Source organism: Pleurodeles waltl, chromosome 7 (assembly GCF_031143425.1).
Source record: "Pleurodeles waltl isolate 20211129_DDA chromosome 7, aPleWal1.hap1.20221129, whole genome shotgun sequence".
NCBI lineage: Eukaryota > Metazoa > Chordata > Amphibia > Caudata > Salamandridae > Pleurodeles > Pleurodeles waltl.
The window spans coordinates 909,916,701-909,933,719 of record NC_090446.1 but is presented as its reverse complement, the minus strand read 5'-3'; the positions used below and the strand labels follow the sequence as shown (position 1 = coordinate 909,933,719).

At 45.7% G+C, this 17,019-nt stretch overlaps 1 protein-coding gene across 1 annotated transcript in view; it reads left to right on the top strand.

The window, feature by feature from the left end:
* NDST1 (N-deacetylase and N-sulfotransferase 1) overlaps positions 1 to 17,019 on the top strand; it is a 484,786-nt gene that overhangs the window by 349,570 nt on the left and 118,197 nt on the right. The window contains exons 11-12 of the mRNA XM_069199555.1: positions 10,833 to 11,007; positions 11,801 to 11,971. Coding sequence (XP_069055656.1) covers positions 10,833 to 11,007; positions 11,801 to 11,971 — 346 coding nt within the window. The remainder of the gene's footprint in view (positions 1 to 10,832; positions 11,008 to 11,800; positions 11,972 to 17,019) is intronic.

The following is a 17,019-nucleotide window of genomic DNA, read 5'->3' as shown; positions in this document are numbered from 1 at the left end:
TTCATTCAGCGCCTTGAGCTATGGGTGATTAGCCACGCCTTACAAATCCTGATTGATTGATTGAGCATACTCTGCAGAGGGTTCCATTCACTCCTACGCAGGGAAAGCGGGGGTGGTTGTGGGGGGAGGTGAGTTTGACATCCCCCTTGTGGCACTTCTAAGATGCAGAGCGACCTGCCGATACAGACCCAGATCTGTATACTGCTAAACTCTCTCCACCAGACAACACCACCACCTACCACGTCATGATAGGCATAGCTGACGCCTTCCACAAAGTCCTGTTACATACTGAGCCTCTAGAGATTGACTTCATATTTGAAACTCTGTCCTCCAGCCAATGCTCAGCACAATATCCACTGATGCTTCATGGCACGCTTGTACACTTAGTACGTTTTCCTTCCCTGTTAGGTCCAGTCATTACATACATGGTCGACAAAAAAACATAAGGCATCACCCAGCAACCCTACATTCGTTAAAAGGGCAGCTCCCATCTAACTCATTAGTAGTTGCCAATGCGCATGAGAGGACTAATTCTCAAACATCTGTAGAGGCACGCCCACCAGAAACAGAGAACAAGAAAATAGATGCAGTGGGCAAGAGGGTGACTGCCCAGTCCACCAACCACTGGAGGATTGCTTACTTAATTAGCTCTTATCCTGCTACGACTGAGCCCACTGGGATGAGATGGCAGAGATCCTCCAACATCTCCCATAGGAGCACAAGAAACAGGCATACCAGATTGCCTCAGAGGGAAAGCTAATTCCCAACACTACAATTTGCTGCGCCCTCAATGCTGCAGACACTGCAGCTAGAGGCATAAACTCTTGTGTCCCCCTACAGAGACATGCCTGTCTTCGGTTGTCAGGCTTTAAACCAGAGGTTCAACCAAACCTCTTGGTTCTTCCCCTTGAAGGGGAACACGTTTTTGGTCCCTAGGTCGACACTCTTCTAGAAAAGATAAGCAAAAGATAATGAGACGGCTAAGGTCATGGGTCGTTGCGGACTCCATCACAACGTGGCCCCCTTCACCGCTCCTCCCATCATGAGGATTCAAAACCACCTGCCTGGAGACTTCCCCTCCTAATAGCATCCCCTGGCACAGAGCTCTTTGCCCAGGAAATACCATAGGGGCTCTTAAAGGGGCAGTAATTACAAGAGTAAAGGCAAAGTTGGTTTCACCAACCCCTGACTTGCCAACTATTCTCCTCCGACCACACAACACCTGTCAGGGTCAATTTAAGTGTTCTTCCCCACCTGGCAGGACACCATCTCTGACCAGTAGGTGTTGAATATTAACACACATGGTTATTGTCTGGAGCTCACTTCCTCACCACCAAACATTCCACCTCGCAAACAAACTCATCAGAACATCAGCTGTTGCTCAAGGTGGAAGTTCAAGCACTCCTCAAAAAAGGGGCCATAGAACCAGTGCCAGTGCACCAGCAAGACACTGGAGTTTATTCACTCCACTTCCCTATTCCCCAAAAAAGACTAGTCTTGAACCTCAGCCCTCTAAACAAATACATTCTCTCAGAGTACTTTCACATGGTCACTCTTCAAGACGTTACTGGCTACTATAGTAAGGTGACTTCATGGTCGCAGTCAACCTCATAGACACCTATTTACACATTCCTATTCTTCTGGTGCACTGCCGATACCTCAAGTTTGTGATAAACAACTTAACATTTCCAATTAAAAAATGTTCACTTTTGGGGTCACAACCGCCCCCAGGGTCTTCACCAAATGTCTCCTAGTGGTATCTGCTCACCTGCATAGGCAAAACATACATATTTTCCCATACTTGTATGATTGGCTCATCAAAAGCGCTACTCGTCAGAAGTGCAACCTACTTCATCAATTAGGCTTTACCGTCAATGCAGTCAAAACCCACCTCCAATCACTTCAAATACAAGCATACCTGGGAGCAATCCTAGACTCACAGCAAGGGATAGCTTACCCCAATGGCATACAGATTCAGTGCTTCTGGGTGCTCATCCCAGTTTCAACCTCTTCAGAAGGTAACAGTGGGGGCAGTCATGCGTCTCCCCAATATAAGGGTTTCATGCATTGCCATAGTCTCTCATGCCAGATTCTACATGCGTCCGTTTCAAGAGTGCTTAGCACAACAATGGACTCAAGTGGAGTGTCAATGGGAAGATCTAATGGTGGTCGGCTGTCAAGCTTGCCACTCTCTACATTGGAGGAACACCAACAATCATTTAAAAGGACAATCTTTTCTAGACCCAGTTCCTCGGAGAACCCTAACAGACACCTCCCTCACAGGTTAGGGAGCTCATTCACAAGACATGACTGTCCAGATCACTGGTCACCCAGCCAGAGACATCTCCATATCAGTCACCTGGAGTTGCTAGCTGCTCACCGAGCGCTCAAAGCCTTCCTTCCTCACCTGATTGTCAAAGTAGTCCTGATCAAAACAGACATCATGACTGCCATGTATTATCCACAAAAGCAAGGGGGCACCAGATCCCTCAGTTAACTCATCTTGCCCCAACCATTTGGGGGTGGGCTCTCCAGTACAACATACACCTATTAGCGTAGTATCTCTTGAACGGACAATAACTTTGTGGACTTCAGCAGGAGGCACCAACAAGTCCACTAGTGGGAACTCCACCCACAAGTCCTCCTCCCATACTTTTGGCATTGGGGTCACCCAGAAATAGACCTTTTAGCCACAACAGAAAACACCAGATGCCCAGACTTTGCCTCCAGGTTCCCACACCCCAGGGGCAAAGCACTATGCATAAGTTGGTCAAGGATATTTGATAACATTTTTCTACCTATCCCAATGCTTGTTTGTGGTTTGCAAACTTCAGCAGACATCTCTCACCCTCATCCTAGTGGCTGCAGCATAAGTATGGCAACCATAATTCACCACACCACTCTCAGTAGTTCTCCACGAGGTACTGCAGAACAGGCAGGACCTTCTCACGCTGAGTCATTGAGAGATGAGGCACCTAGACCCCATGTCTCTCAGCCATGCGATCCTGCTCCTGAAGTCCTAGAGTTTGGTTATTTACATCTACCACACCTTGTATCGACATTCTTAAAGGGGCACGCAGGCCCACTACTCATACCTGCTGTGCTGCTAAGTGGAAACGATTTGTTCACTATTGTCATTCCAAACACATTGATCCCTTAGGAGCTAGAGTTCAAGTTGTCTGTTACTTACTTCATTTACATATCTCTGCTCTAGCCTTTACCTCTATAAGACTACATCTAGCTTCAGTTGCCTCATATCTACAAAACAGACAACACACTTTACTGTTCGGGATTCTTCTTGCTTAAGCCTTCATAGAAGGCTTAAGAGTTATTCCTTCTAGGGTGCCACCAGACCCCACTTGGAATCTCAGTGCTGTTTTAACAAGTTAAATGGGCCCTTCTTTTGAGCCCCTTCACTCCTGCCCTTTCCAGTTTTTATCCTGGGAGGTGCCATTTTTAGTACCATCACTTCACACAGACATGTCAGTGTGTTTCAGGCATTAACCTTACAATTACATAGAAATAAAGTGGTACTAACCAATCCTAAATATCTGTCAAAGGTTGTGTCCCAATTCCACCTTAATCTATTGAATTGCCAGTATTTTTCCCCAATTTGACTCGGTTGCGGAAAGGGCTCTAAATACCTTAGACGTAAAACGAGTCCTCATGTATTATATTGATAGAACCAAGTCATTTAAGCAAACACAACTACTCTTTGTTGCCTTGTCAAAGCCACATGAAGGAAGGGTCATTTCTAAGTACACTGCATGTGGATTCTTAAATGCATCCAAACGTGCTATGCTAAAGCTAAAATAACTTTATTTCTCGTTCCTAGGCTCACTCCTCTCGTAAAAAAGAAGCTTCAATGGCCTTTCTAGGTAATATACATATAGCTTATATAAATAAAGCAGCTACATTGTCTACACCACATACATTTACAAAGCATTACTCTGTAGATGTTGTGGTCCATCAACAAGCCAATGTGGGCCAAGCAGTCCTAAGTACGCTATTTAAAACAACTGTAACCACCACAGGTTAGCCACCGCTTATGGAGGAGGACTGCTTTATAGTCAATGCTAAGCATGTGTATTTGCAGCCACACATAATGAAAATGTTACCCAGTAAGCATCTGTTCGTGGCATGTAGTGCGGTAGATTCACATGTGCCCTCCCTCCACCTCGGACACCTATTACAGTTGGTTTTATGAGTTATCACAAACCTTTTTAGCATGTACATCTCACTGTACTATGCTCTGCATCACATTCCATCCTCCCCCGCCTTGTGGGGAAACAATCTAGCAGTGGATGTAGGAAGTTGGCTCTGTATGTGCTATTTCAAAGTAAGGAATAGCATGCACAGAGTCCAAGGGTTCCCCTTAGAGGTAAAATAGTGGTAAAAATAGATAATACTAATGCTCTATTTTGTGGTAGTGTGGTCGAGCAGTAGGCTTATCCAAGGAGTAGTGTTAAGCATTTGTTGTACATACACATAGACAATAAATGAGGTACACACACTCAGAGACAAATCCAGCCAATAGGTTTTTATATAGAAAAATATCTTTTCTTAGTTTATTTTAAGAACCACAGGTTCAAATTCTACATGTAATATCTCATTCGAAAGGTATTGCAGGTAAGTACTTTAGGAACTTCAAATCATCAAAATTGCATGTATACTTTTCAAGTTATTCACAAATAGCTGTTTTAAAAGTGGACACAGTGCAATTTTCACAGTTCCTAGGGGAGGTAAGTATTTGTTAGGTTAACCAGGTAAGTAAGACACTTACAGGGCTTAGTTCTTGGTCCAAGGTAGCCCACCGTTGGGGGTTCAGAGCAACCCCAAAGTCAACACACCAGCAGCTCAGGGCCGGTCAGGTGCAGAGTTCAAAGTGGTGCCCAAAACGCATAGGCTAGAATGGAGAGAAGGGGGTGCCCCGGTTCCGGTCTGCTTGCAGGTAAGTACCCGCGTCTTCGGAGGGCAGACCAGGGGGGTTTTGTAGGGCACCGGGGGGGACACAAGCCCACACAGAAATTTCACCCTCAGCAGCGCGGGGGCGGCCGGGTGCAGTGTAGAAACAAGCGTCGGGTTTGTAATGGAAGTCAATGGGAGATCTAGGGATCTCTTCAACGCTGCAGGCAGGCAAGGGGGGGGTTCCTCGGGGAAACCTCCACTTGGTCAAGGAAGAGGGACTCCTGGGGGTCACTCCTCCAGTGAAAGTCCGGTCCTTCAGGTCCTGGGGGCTGCGGGTGCAGGGTCTCTCCCAGGTGTCGGGACTTAGGATTCAAAGAGTCGCGGTCAGGGGAAGCCTCGGGATTCCCTCTGCAGGTGGCGCTGTGGGGGCTCAGGGGGGACAGGTTTTTGTACTCACAGTCTTAGAGTAGTCCTGGGGTCCCTCCTGAGGTGTTGGATCGCCACCAGCCGAGTCGGGGTCGCCGGGTGCAGTGTTGCAAGTCTCACGCTTCTTGCGGGGAGCTTGCAGGGTTCTTTAAAGCTGCTGGAAACAAAGTTGCAGCTTTTCTTGGAGCAGGTCCGCTGTCCTCGGGAGTTTCTTGTCTTTTCGAAGCAGGGGCAGTCCTCAGAGGATGTCGAGGTCGCTGGTCCCTTTGGAAGGCGTCGCTGGAGCAGGATCTTTGGAAGGCAGGAGACAGGCCGGTGAGTTTCTGGAGCCAAGGCAGTTGTCGTCTTCTGGTCTTCCTCTGCAGGGGTTTTCAGCTAGGCAGTCCTTCTTCTTGTAGTTGCAGGAATCTAATTTTCTAGGGTTCAGGGTAGCCCTTAAATACTAAATTTAAGGGCGTGTTTAGGTCTGGGGGGTTAGTAGCCAATGGCTACTAGCCCTGAGGGTGGGTACACCCTCTTTGTGCCTCCTCCCAAGGGGAGGGGGTCACAATCCTAACCCTATTGGGGGAATCCTCCATCTGCAAGATGGAGGATTTCTAAAAGTCAGAGTCACCTCAGCTCAGGACACCTTAGGGGCTGTCCTGACTGGCCAGTGACTCCTCCTTGTTGCTTTCTTTGTTCCCTCCAGCCTTGCCGCCAAAAGTGGGGGCCGTGGCCGGAGGGGGCGGGCAACTCCACTAAGCTGGAGTGCCCTGCTGGGCTGTGACAAAGGGGTGAGCCTTTGAGGCTCACCACCAGGTGTCACAGCTCCTGCCTGGGGGAGGTGTTAGCATCTCCACCCAGTGCAGGCTTTGTTACTGGCCTCAGAGTGACAAAGGCACTCTCCCCATGGGGCCAGCAACATGTCTCTGGTGTGGCAGGCTGCTGGAACTAGTCAGCCTACACAGACAGTCGGTTAAGTTTCAGGGGGCACCTCTAAGTTGCCCTCTGTGGTGTATTTTACAATAAAATGTACACTGGCATCAGTGTGCATTTATTGTGCTGAGAAGTTTGATACCAAACTTCCCAGTTTTCAGTGTAGCCATTATGGTGCTGTGGAGTTCGTGTTTGACAGACTCCCAGACCATATACTCCTATGGCTACCCTGCACTTACAATGTCTAAGGTTTTGTTTAGACACTGTAGGGGTACCATGCTCATGCACTGGTACCCTCACCTATGGTATAGTGCACCCTGCCTTAGGGCTGTAAGGCCTGCTAGAGGGGTGTCTTACCTATACTGCATAGGCAGTGAGAGGCTGGCATGGCACCCTGAGGGGAGTGCCATGTCGACTTACTCGTTTTGTCCTCCCTAGCACACACAAGCTGGCAAGCAGTGTGTCTGTGCTGAGTGAGAGGTCTCCAGGGTGGCATAAGACATGCTGCAGCCCTTAGAGACCTTCCTTGGCATCAGGGCCCTTGGTACTAGAAGTACCAGTTACAAGGGACTTATCTGGATGCCAGGGTCTGCCAATTGTGGATACAAAAGTACAGGTTAGGGAAAGAACACTGGTGCTGGGGCCTGGTTAGCAGGCCTCAGCACACTTTCAATTGTAAACATAGCATCAGCAAAGGCAAAAAGTCAGGGGGCAACCATGCCAAGGAGGCATTTCCTTACAGTGGAGTCAATGACCATGCACATTACCAGCAAGAGGAAGAGTCACTCTGCCTTGTGACTCAAAAGACTTTCTTCGAAGAAAAACAACTTGCACGCATCCAAACCCAGCACTAGATTGCAGAATTATGCTAAGCATGGGAATCAACAGCACTAGATGCCACGAACACATGCTTACTGGGTAAGTTACATTTTTCTTCAGCCACATCGTCTTCTCGCAATCAGAGCTGTAATTTGCCGCCTCAGCATGATGGCCTTTTGTATAGCCATTGTATCCTAAGCCTGGCTACACATGCCCCCGCTGTAGCAGTGCTTATTGGCACAGTGGTCACAGAAATAAGTCAAATGGAGGATCTAGTGTTGGTAAAGGCCAGCACGTATTGCTCTCTGCAGTGGTGCAACAGCAATCTGTTGCTGCGCAGTCCTTTTCTAGACACCATTCTGCAAGTAACCGTTACCACAGACCCTTCTCAAACTGGCTTTGGAGCTCGTCTCAGTCAGCCGACAGTACAGGGACTGTGGATCTCCCATTAACAGGGTCATCAGATCAGCAGCCCGGAGCTCTTGGTTATTCAGCTAGATTTTAAAAGCCTGCCTTCCATTCATTTAAGGCAGATAGCCCTAGTCAGGATGGACAACATGAGCGCCATCTATTACCTACAAAAACAGGGTGGCATTCTCACTCTGCTAGCAAACTATCTGTTCTGCCACTGCATCCACTTGATGGGAGAGTACCCCCTGGGGGTGAACAATGATTTTGCAGATCTGCTTAGTAGGACCCATCAACAAGTCCACAAGTGGGAACTCCATCCAAATATCCTGCTCTACTGTTTCCAGTGCTAGGGTACTCCAAACATATTAATCTTTGCCACTCCCAGGAATGCTAAATGCCCAAGCTTCGCCTCCAGATACCCACACCGACAGCCCAAGGGCAATGCACTATGGATGAACTGGTAAGGGATCTTTGCTTATGCTTTTCTGCCTCTCCCACTCCTTCCTTTTTGTGGTGCGGAAGATGCAGATAAAATTCTCAAATCCTCATCCTTGTAGCTCCCACCTGGGCTTGGCAGTACTGGTATTCAGCACTCTTCAAGATGTCTATCAGTCCCCACAAGAAGCTCCCCAGCAGGCCAGACCTCAGGAGGAATAAAGGCTAGAACAGTCAACCAGACCCCAAATGAGTCAATCTAGCTATTTGGTACCGAGGTCCTAGAGTTTGGCTACCTGTGTCTTGTGCTGGAGTTCACAAACATCTTACGAGAAGACCAACCACACGTGCCTTCTTTGCAGCATAGTGGAAAATATTTGTCTACTACTGCATTTCCTAACACTTGAACCCACTAAAACCTGCATTCCAGGATATCATCTGCTATTTGCTCCATCTCAGAACATCTGGCCTAGTTTACCCCATGATACCGCTTCACCTAGCAGCCTATGCAAAACATGGTATATTCTTCCCTCGTCTGCATAGCCTTAGTTAAAAAGTTCATGGAAGGTCTCAGAAGGGTTATTCCTCCCAGGTTTCTCTTGCCCCAGTGTGAAATCTTAACATAGTCCTCACCAGACTTATGGGTCCCTCTATTAAGCCCTTAAACTCTTTCCCTCTCCATTTCCTCCCCTGTAAAGTGGCCTTCCTCGCTGCAGTGACTTCCCTTACATACGTTAATGAGTTGCCATTCATCACAACACAAGAACCATTATTTCAGGTTTGCAATGGCAGGGCAGTACTCAGTACTAACACCAAGTTCCTCCATAAGGTGGGGGTCCCTCTTTCACGCTAATCACACAGTAGACCTCCTAGTGGTCAAATGTATTCAAACTTTCTAGCACAATGCTAAGAGAACCCTCCCTTTTACAGTCAGGGCACATGCTGAATGAAAAAGGCTGAAACTATGGCCTTCCTGGGAAATATTTCCCTAGCTAGCATGTAAAGCAGCTACATGGTCAGCCACACAGACGTTCAGTGAAGACTATTGTGTGAATATCCTAACAGGACAACAGGCTAATTTCAGCCATCTGCATCATCCACACACCAGCCACCGCTTGTAGAGTGGTACTGCTTTATAGTCTGTGCAGAGCATGTGTATATACAGCAACACATGCTATGAACGGAAAATGTTACTTAACCTGTAAACATCTGTATGGATCGTTTAGTGCTGTAGATTCACATGCACCCTCAATCCTTCCCGGAAGCTCACAAATCACTTCTTCATAATCAAGATCTTTTTGCAGTACATATGTGCAGCATACAGTGTTCACTCACAACGCCATACTACTCACCACCCCATACTACACTCAACCTAACAGCCCCAAGCAATCTAACATGGAGACAGTACCCATGCACATCGCCATCTAAGGGAGTCACCCTATACTGTTGCGTGGGCTCTCATTATCCTAAATGAGACTACTGGATTTCTAGGTAGCAGGGTCGTTCCTGGTGTGGGGGACTGAGTCTTAACCACTTAGAAGGACCTCTGTCACCTTCAGTCCGGTTTTGCTCCGGTTAACTAGCAGTGCCTCATCTCTCCCAAAGGGAAGGGATGATTGGGCAGCCGAGCGCATGACATCTTTAAAACTTCTCAGGGAAGTCGTGGTCACTCAGATCCCAACCAGCTCTCTCATTTACAGTATGATCTCATATGCAAATGACAAAGGCAGCTTGAGTTTTATAGATTGTTTTTAATAAAACGACTGCATTTTAGATAATAAGGCGTGAGCTGCAATAACCAGAACAATACAAATAGTCACGAGGAGAGTGAAACATAAGAATAACGCTATCATAGTGTTAATAGGTTACTTTCCCTCGGAGTCAGTTCTATTTCGAGCACAGCATGTTAAGCTCTAAGCTTGCCTTTCAGATTCCCTGGGAGGACATCAACCCTCATACCTGAGCAAAGGCCTGTGATCTGGACCAGCATCTGCAACAGGGCAGTCAGCTTCTAGTTGTGGTTCCCTGGTCGGAATCTCCCTCTCTCCTGTGTTAGGACAGGGAAGTGTTTTTATAACTAACATGTCGATGTGGTAACAAAATGTCCCTACGCAAGCTATAACCCAAAGACTAAACTCCTACCATGTCTATCGGCAATGTACCAGACTGTATCCTTGACTGAAGCACAGAGTGAGCAAGAATGTGTTATTGAGAACTCCAGTGCTGAAGTAGGCTAAACAGTGTGATATAAAAAATAAAACAAGACCGTGGAACTGGCTATTTGAAAATGCTGAATAAAATGCATTTAGAGCAAAGTGCACAGAGGCTCTATGCTGCGAGCAAAGGAATAAAATACATCCAGGGCAAAGTGCACAAAAGCCCAACGCCTGAAGCAAACACGCAAAGGATACAAAAAAATGACCACACTACAATACCTCATGGTTTGAAAGCCATTTTAAAAGAAAATCAGCTTGCAATCATCCAAACCCACAACACTAGATTGCAAGAGTATGCAGAGCAAGTGAAGCTACAGCACTACCCGCTACAAACATGCTTACAGTATAAGTAACATTTTCCTTTCGTTGTACTCCGTTTTCTGTTTTCTTTTTTTTTTTTTTCCTGGCATACCTGCTGCTTATAAAAGTATGCAATAGACTGTACAGTTTACCTACTTTAAAAATGTTTGATCTGTTAATTTCCAAAAACAGCAAAACACATTTACTGTGTATTGGAAGAGTGGATAACATTTATATTCCAGCTTCAGTCTTATAGTTTGGAAGTGCTCAATGTAGACCTTTTGCCTAGACCCATTGTAAAATGTCATGTGCAAGATTTCGCCAGTGGAAAAACAATCAGATCACTGAAAACCTGTCCTTCTAGCTCTCTTCTGCTACTAATGTAGTTCTCTTTGATGACAGGTACATGGAGTATTTCCCCATCCCTTCCAATACCACCTCAGACTTTTACTTTGAGAAAAGCGCCAATTACTTTGACTCTGACATGGCACCAAGGAGGGCTGCTGCGCTGCTTCCGAAGGCAAAGGTCCTTGCAATTCTCATTAACCCTGCAGACCGTGCCTATTCCTGGTACCAGGTGAGTTACTGCCAGCAAAGGCACAATAGACATGTGCTCTTCTTTTCCATGTGACATTGCGGCTACTGGATGATGGGCTGTCAGGGTGGTAGCGGTATGGATGACAGGAGCAGCAGATGAAAGGTGGTAAGGCTTAGCAAAGGGAAGCTGGTTTATGGGAGTGATCTGTTTTCTGAATGAATGATGGGATTATTAGGAATAATGTGTGGTTTTTTTGTTAAAGTGGCTATGTTGGGGTTGGTCAGTTGGTGCAGCAGATCTTGAGATGCGGTGGTTGCTGTTTGGTTTTTGGGAGCTGGAATATATGTGTGATGGGAAGATAAGTCTTTGAGTACTTTGACGTGTTCCTTGGCTAGAATGTACTATGGTGGATAGCTATTGTAGTGCTTGTATAAAAAAAAGTTGTAATGGATGTGTGCTGGATTGCATGTGTGATGGGCTGGGATACACAGGTAATTGGTGAAAGTGGTAGAAAACTGTGGCAAAGTGTACAGGGTTATATGTGCATGGGATATGGGTGGTACCTCACTTGGGTGGGTGTGTGTGTCATTAGAGCCAGTAGTAGGTGCTGGTGTTGGAGCAGGCACTGGTGCATGTTTGATGGACTTGGACGATTGGCTGACTAGAACTATTTGCATGATTAATGTGCTAGGTGTCTTACAAGACTACAGGTCATAATAATGAGTGGGCTCGTTCTGGAGGGCAATAAATGAGATGGATAGTCAACTAGTGGTAACCTCAGTATGTTGAGAAAAGGTACATTATAAAACTAATTATTTTTTATATCTTAAAGCACCAGCGAGCTCATGATGACCTAGTGGCCCTGAAGTACACCTTCCATGAAGTAATCACGGCAGGAGTTGATAGTTCTCAGAAACTGCGGGCTTTGCAGAACCGGTGTCTGGTACCAGGGTGGTATGCCACACACATAGAACGGTGGCTCAGCCACTTCCATGCAAACCAGGTAGGGGAAGCAGCACTTTAAACAATGTCTAAGAGCTTCTTAGGTACTGTTTTTCAGACAATATTTGTAAAGTTTTCTTAACAGGATGTAGGGTATTCACTTTAGAGAATCTCATCTCTAGGATGCCTAACCAAGATCTTCATATTTTGTTTTTAACCAGTTTATGTAAAAATTGATCTCTGCACACACATTCCACCAGAGGATGTACGATGGATGTTTTCACATTAGTATCTCACTTGTTTAATCTACAAAATAGTCACCTGGAGAAGTATGTACATCTCCATAGTACTTGTAATATTACTGAATCAGTTCTGTGTACATTCATCGGTGCTTGACCACTTTATAAAGCTCCAAACTGGCAAAGTGAAACAGACTAAGACACTGTTTACCATTTTAAAGGTGACCAGACAATCTGACCTACGTCTGTGATAAGCAAATAGACTCATGGTAATTTTCTTCAAGTGGTTTTCACAGGCCTTTTCCTCTTTGTCCTGGAGCAGTCCTCAGTTACTGTGCGGCACCCTGTGTGTTGTTGTTTTTCTATACCATTGGTAAGTTATTAGTGATCTAGAAAAGGCCATGTCTTAACCTGGCTAACAAAGGTGTAAATGCCATCTCTGTCCTTGACATGGGACATAGTGCATCATAACAGAAGCAGAAACAATTCACATCTTACAGTGCTACTTACTGCACTTCTATCATTGTTTAGTATTGAATGTTATCTTTCCCTATTTTAATGGCACTTAATTTGCATACATTTGAAAGAATGCAAGGCTAAGTCAGCCTTGCTGAGAATCAAATTGATGACTTGAACATTCAATTCTTTACACTTGTCACAAAATAGCATGTGGTGTTTCAGCGGACAATTTACTTAGCAATTTATTGATGTCTGATATTTCCCTAGGGGCTAGGATAGCTGAACAAGGCCTTGTTTTTGGGGGGTTGTTTGGGGGGTTGCCAGGGAAGAAGACTACAACGATGGTGGCTGGAGTAGAGCCCTTAGCCTTTCACTTTTTATTTTTTATATTTTTTGCATAGTGTACGTTTTCAAGTTGTCATTGCACAGTATAGATGGAGCTCTAGATGATGCTTTTCCAAAAGGAAGTAGTTCGTCTTGTGAAATGCTTTTGTGGCCCCGTGTGACCATGCTTCCATGATCCAGTGTGGCTTTGCTTTTCTGCCACGATGACTCCACTGGTTCTGGTATGTATGTTTTCCAGTGTTATGAGCAGATGTAATGTGGTATGCCATAATAGGAAGAGCAGAAATGATTACCCAGCTTCAGTCATGTTAATATCAATACCCATCTTCTGCGTAGGGTGAATTAATGTTCCCAGAGTGTAAAATGGCATATTTTAGTTGAGCTTCATATTTAGCTTGAAATGCAGAATATGTGCACGGTAACCTTGGCACAGGATAAAAATTCTACCTGTAATATCCAGAGCCCCGTCATACGTGACTCTACGACATACCAAGCAGCAATTTATCTGAAAGCTCCTTCCATGAAAGATACTTATTACTTTTCAATGACAAAAAGATTGTGTCCTCGATTAACATCATGTTATGCAGACTTTTTAGGCATTAGAGGCACCGCCAAATGGATGCTGCAAAGTAACTTTTGCACTAGTGAATGTTCTCTCACCAGAAGATTCTCTATAGGATCATGCCCCGCTGAAATTGCAGAGTGGAATGAATCTACTGACCTGTAAGCCATCCCATTGGCTGCCAGTGCTGCCAGCAAATTTAACACTCGTACAATTCCAGAGCCCATGGGATCCAGATCCTATTGCACACACTAACAGGACCACCTGTACCAAGCGGATATGTATCTACACACTGTGGACGAGGCCCATTCTTGTGTGAGGAGATCCTGAGCTTGCTGTGAAAGGCCTGGAACTTGCCATCGTCGCTGGTAATCCACCACGCCATGAGATGAAGCGACTGATCCAGAATCATGTGGAGATTCCGTGACGGATCATGCAAGAGTCGGGTAGAGTTACAGAAGGACTGGAAAATCCCAAGAAAGTTCCAGTAGAACTGGAAACCACAATGGAGATCTCCAAAGCAGAATTATCAACACTACAGTCGCTCTTTTTCTCCTGAAATGAGCAGTGTATGTGATTATTAAGAACAGGGGAGAAACATATCCCTGCAGTTTTGCAGGAAAGCGTCTGTTGCTGTTGCCACAGTGTTTGGTCTCCAGCTGAAGAATTTGTCCAGCTGATGGTCCAGGTGAGACGTGAACAGGTCCACAGAGAAAGGACCCCTTCTGTCGGCCAACACTAGGAAAACTTGTCGAGTTTCCACATGCTGGAATCTTAGAGATGACAGGAGTTCAAATCTGCATCGTGTTGGAGGAGCCTGGCAGCAGAGATCTTGTGTGAGAGGCAGTACTCCCAAGAGTTTCTTGCTAGATCTGACAGGGTTTTGGAATTTGTTCCCCCAATCGGTTGATGCATGAACCACAGACATTGTCCATTTTTAATAAGACACAATTTTTAACCTTGTCCTTGGTTTAACATTTGACTGTGAAGACCAAATTCTTGAGAAGACCAAATTCTGCCTGTGGATAATCCTCCCGATAGAGCGCTTCAACCAGAAAAGATGGCATCTCGATGATGATGTCCAGATTGGAACCACCTTCAGACGTGGTAAAGATAGATAGTGCAAGGGCCCCTAGAAAATTGCAAGTATTGTGGAGGAAAAGAGGCCTACTATCCACACCACCTGCCTCACCAAACTTTTGTCTTTGACCAGGGTCTTGAGGAGTATCTGTCTAATCTTTGTCAGTTTCCTGGATGGAAGACTGAGGGAGGATTTCACTGATTCTGTGACAAACCCTAGGAAGGTCAGAGATTGTGTCGAGGCTAACTGGGATTTCTCTCCATTGATGACAAAACCCAGGGATTCAAGAAGGTTCACTGCCGTCTGTAAGTGGTCTAAAAGACTGCACGTGCAGTGTTTCATAAGCAGCATATCGTCTAAGCTCAGGGTGAACGCCTTGTGCTCACAGGTGTTCGGTGACTGGTTTGAGGACCTTGGTGAAGTACCAAGGAGCCAAAGAGAGGCCGTACTGTAGGGAGGTGAACTTGAAGATCTGACCTGTCCATTGGAATTGCAGGAATCTGCGGTGAGGGGGAAATATCAGAACTGAAACGTACCCACTGTGCAAATGCACTTTATGGAGACTTTCGCTTTGTCCAATGAGTTGAAGGTTAAAACAAATTACCCTCACTCCAAAGGATCTCCAAAAAAACCTCCCCAGAGCCACCGCTCCAGCTTTCTTCAGACTGAGCTAAGTTCCCCAATTTAGAGTCCACTTTAATCAAGAAAGAAATGTAGCACTCTGTTGATAGAGAGCAGTTAGTATTGCCCTGCAAGATGATGGCCTGTTGGCCCCAGTTGGAAAGGATCTCTGGGATATGAGAGATCGATCATGAATATATTTAACAAGGAAGGTAGCCATTTTGGAATCAAGCTCCAGTATTAGCGCAGCATTACACTCCAGGGAAGGTCTGGGGCGTTCCGCCCTAAGGCAGTTACGAACATCCTTGTCCAGAGGCTTTTTGAGTCTGCTCGCCGCATAGGAAGCCACTTTTGGAGCTGGGACCCATTCAGCAGACTTAGGATGGATCAAATTGTCCAGTCCAACATGTCAAATATGAAAGAGGTCGAAGCCAAAGGAGATACCTTAAAGAGGTGTAAAGGGCAGGCGACTGCCAGCCATTCCAGTTTTTTCTCAATGGATAGATGAGCCACTGTATCACAAAATTCTTCATCTAGTGGGATATACTGAATTTGCTCTTCCTCAGTGAAGGAAGTCTCTTCTTGCGTGGCAGGGGTTTTGGGGGCAAGGACAAGCAAGCACAATTAGTGGTGGTGTATGCAGAGAAGGGATCTCCCCAGGACACTATAACGCCCTTGAGATACGATGGGTAGGGCCTGGGTGGGTGTCCCTAATGATTCGTAGCGCTGTAAGTTGAATAATCAGACAATATTATGATGACATTTAAATGGAATCATTGCAGTACAAGCTGCAAGCTCAAAGTACTGACACAGCAGGGCATCACACTCCAGACCTGGCAGGGTTACTAAAGCAGGCTCCCGACAGCAGCACATCACTTCACTTGTTTTTAGTTTGAGCACAGCAGCGCACAAGTGCTGCTTTTCCAACATATTGTCATCTATTATAGGCTTTAACCATGCCCATTGCTTTCATTCGTCCCTGAGCTTACCTTGCAAAAATATCTTGATGTCATTGGTAAATGCTTTGTTTGTCCCGCCTTGAGGCTGGTTTATCTCGCCTTGCAGACTGTGACCCTGTTATATAGATAATTGCATGATTGCTGATAAGCTTTCATGTGGGCAAACTACCTTTTTCTTTTGGCAGTCCCCTCTGTGCTCCATGTCGCTTTGAAGTTTCATACACCGCAAACTCAATCGGCGGTATTGAAGTGCTTTGCATGAGCACCAATTACGTCACATTCTTTTGTCTCTCCCCTTCAGGCTCCATGGCGTCTGGAGAGCTAAAATGCTTCGGTTCGGTTTTTTTGATTAACATTTTCTCCCCCAGAGTCTCTCCACAATTCCAGTCACTCCCATCCAGAATTGGAGGCAGCTGGTGTGTTCGCAGGAACACTACCGTAACTCCAGTAACAGGAGAGCCCTCATCTTTGACGAGTTGCTCAAACGTTTACAATGACAGTATGGTAATTGCACGTACTGCATGCGCATTGTTTTGCCTCAGGTTGACACATTAGCTCTGTGCTTTACAAATAGGAATTGGTGTTTGTTTTAGTAAATGCAAATGTTTGCCAGGGTTTATCAGTGCAGTGCGATTTTCTTTTCCTTTGTCTCCTGTCGATTGCTGCAAGGTGATGTAATTGGCAGTTCATTTATTAATGTAGTGATATGGCTACAATCTACAAGGACACAAAGACGTTGCACTGATTGGTTAGTACATTAGTCTACTCTATTGTTTTATCCTAAAGCCCAAAGAAATAAATACATTTCCACAGTTGGGCTTACCAGCTTCACCACCTAGAGGC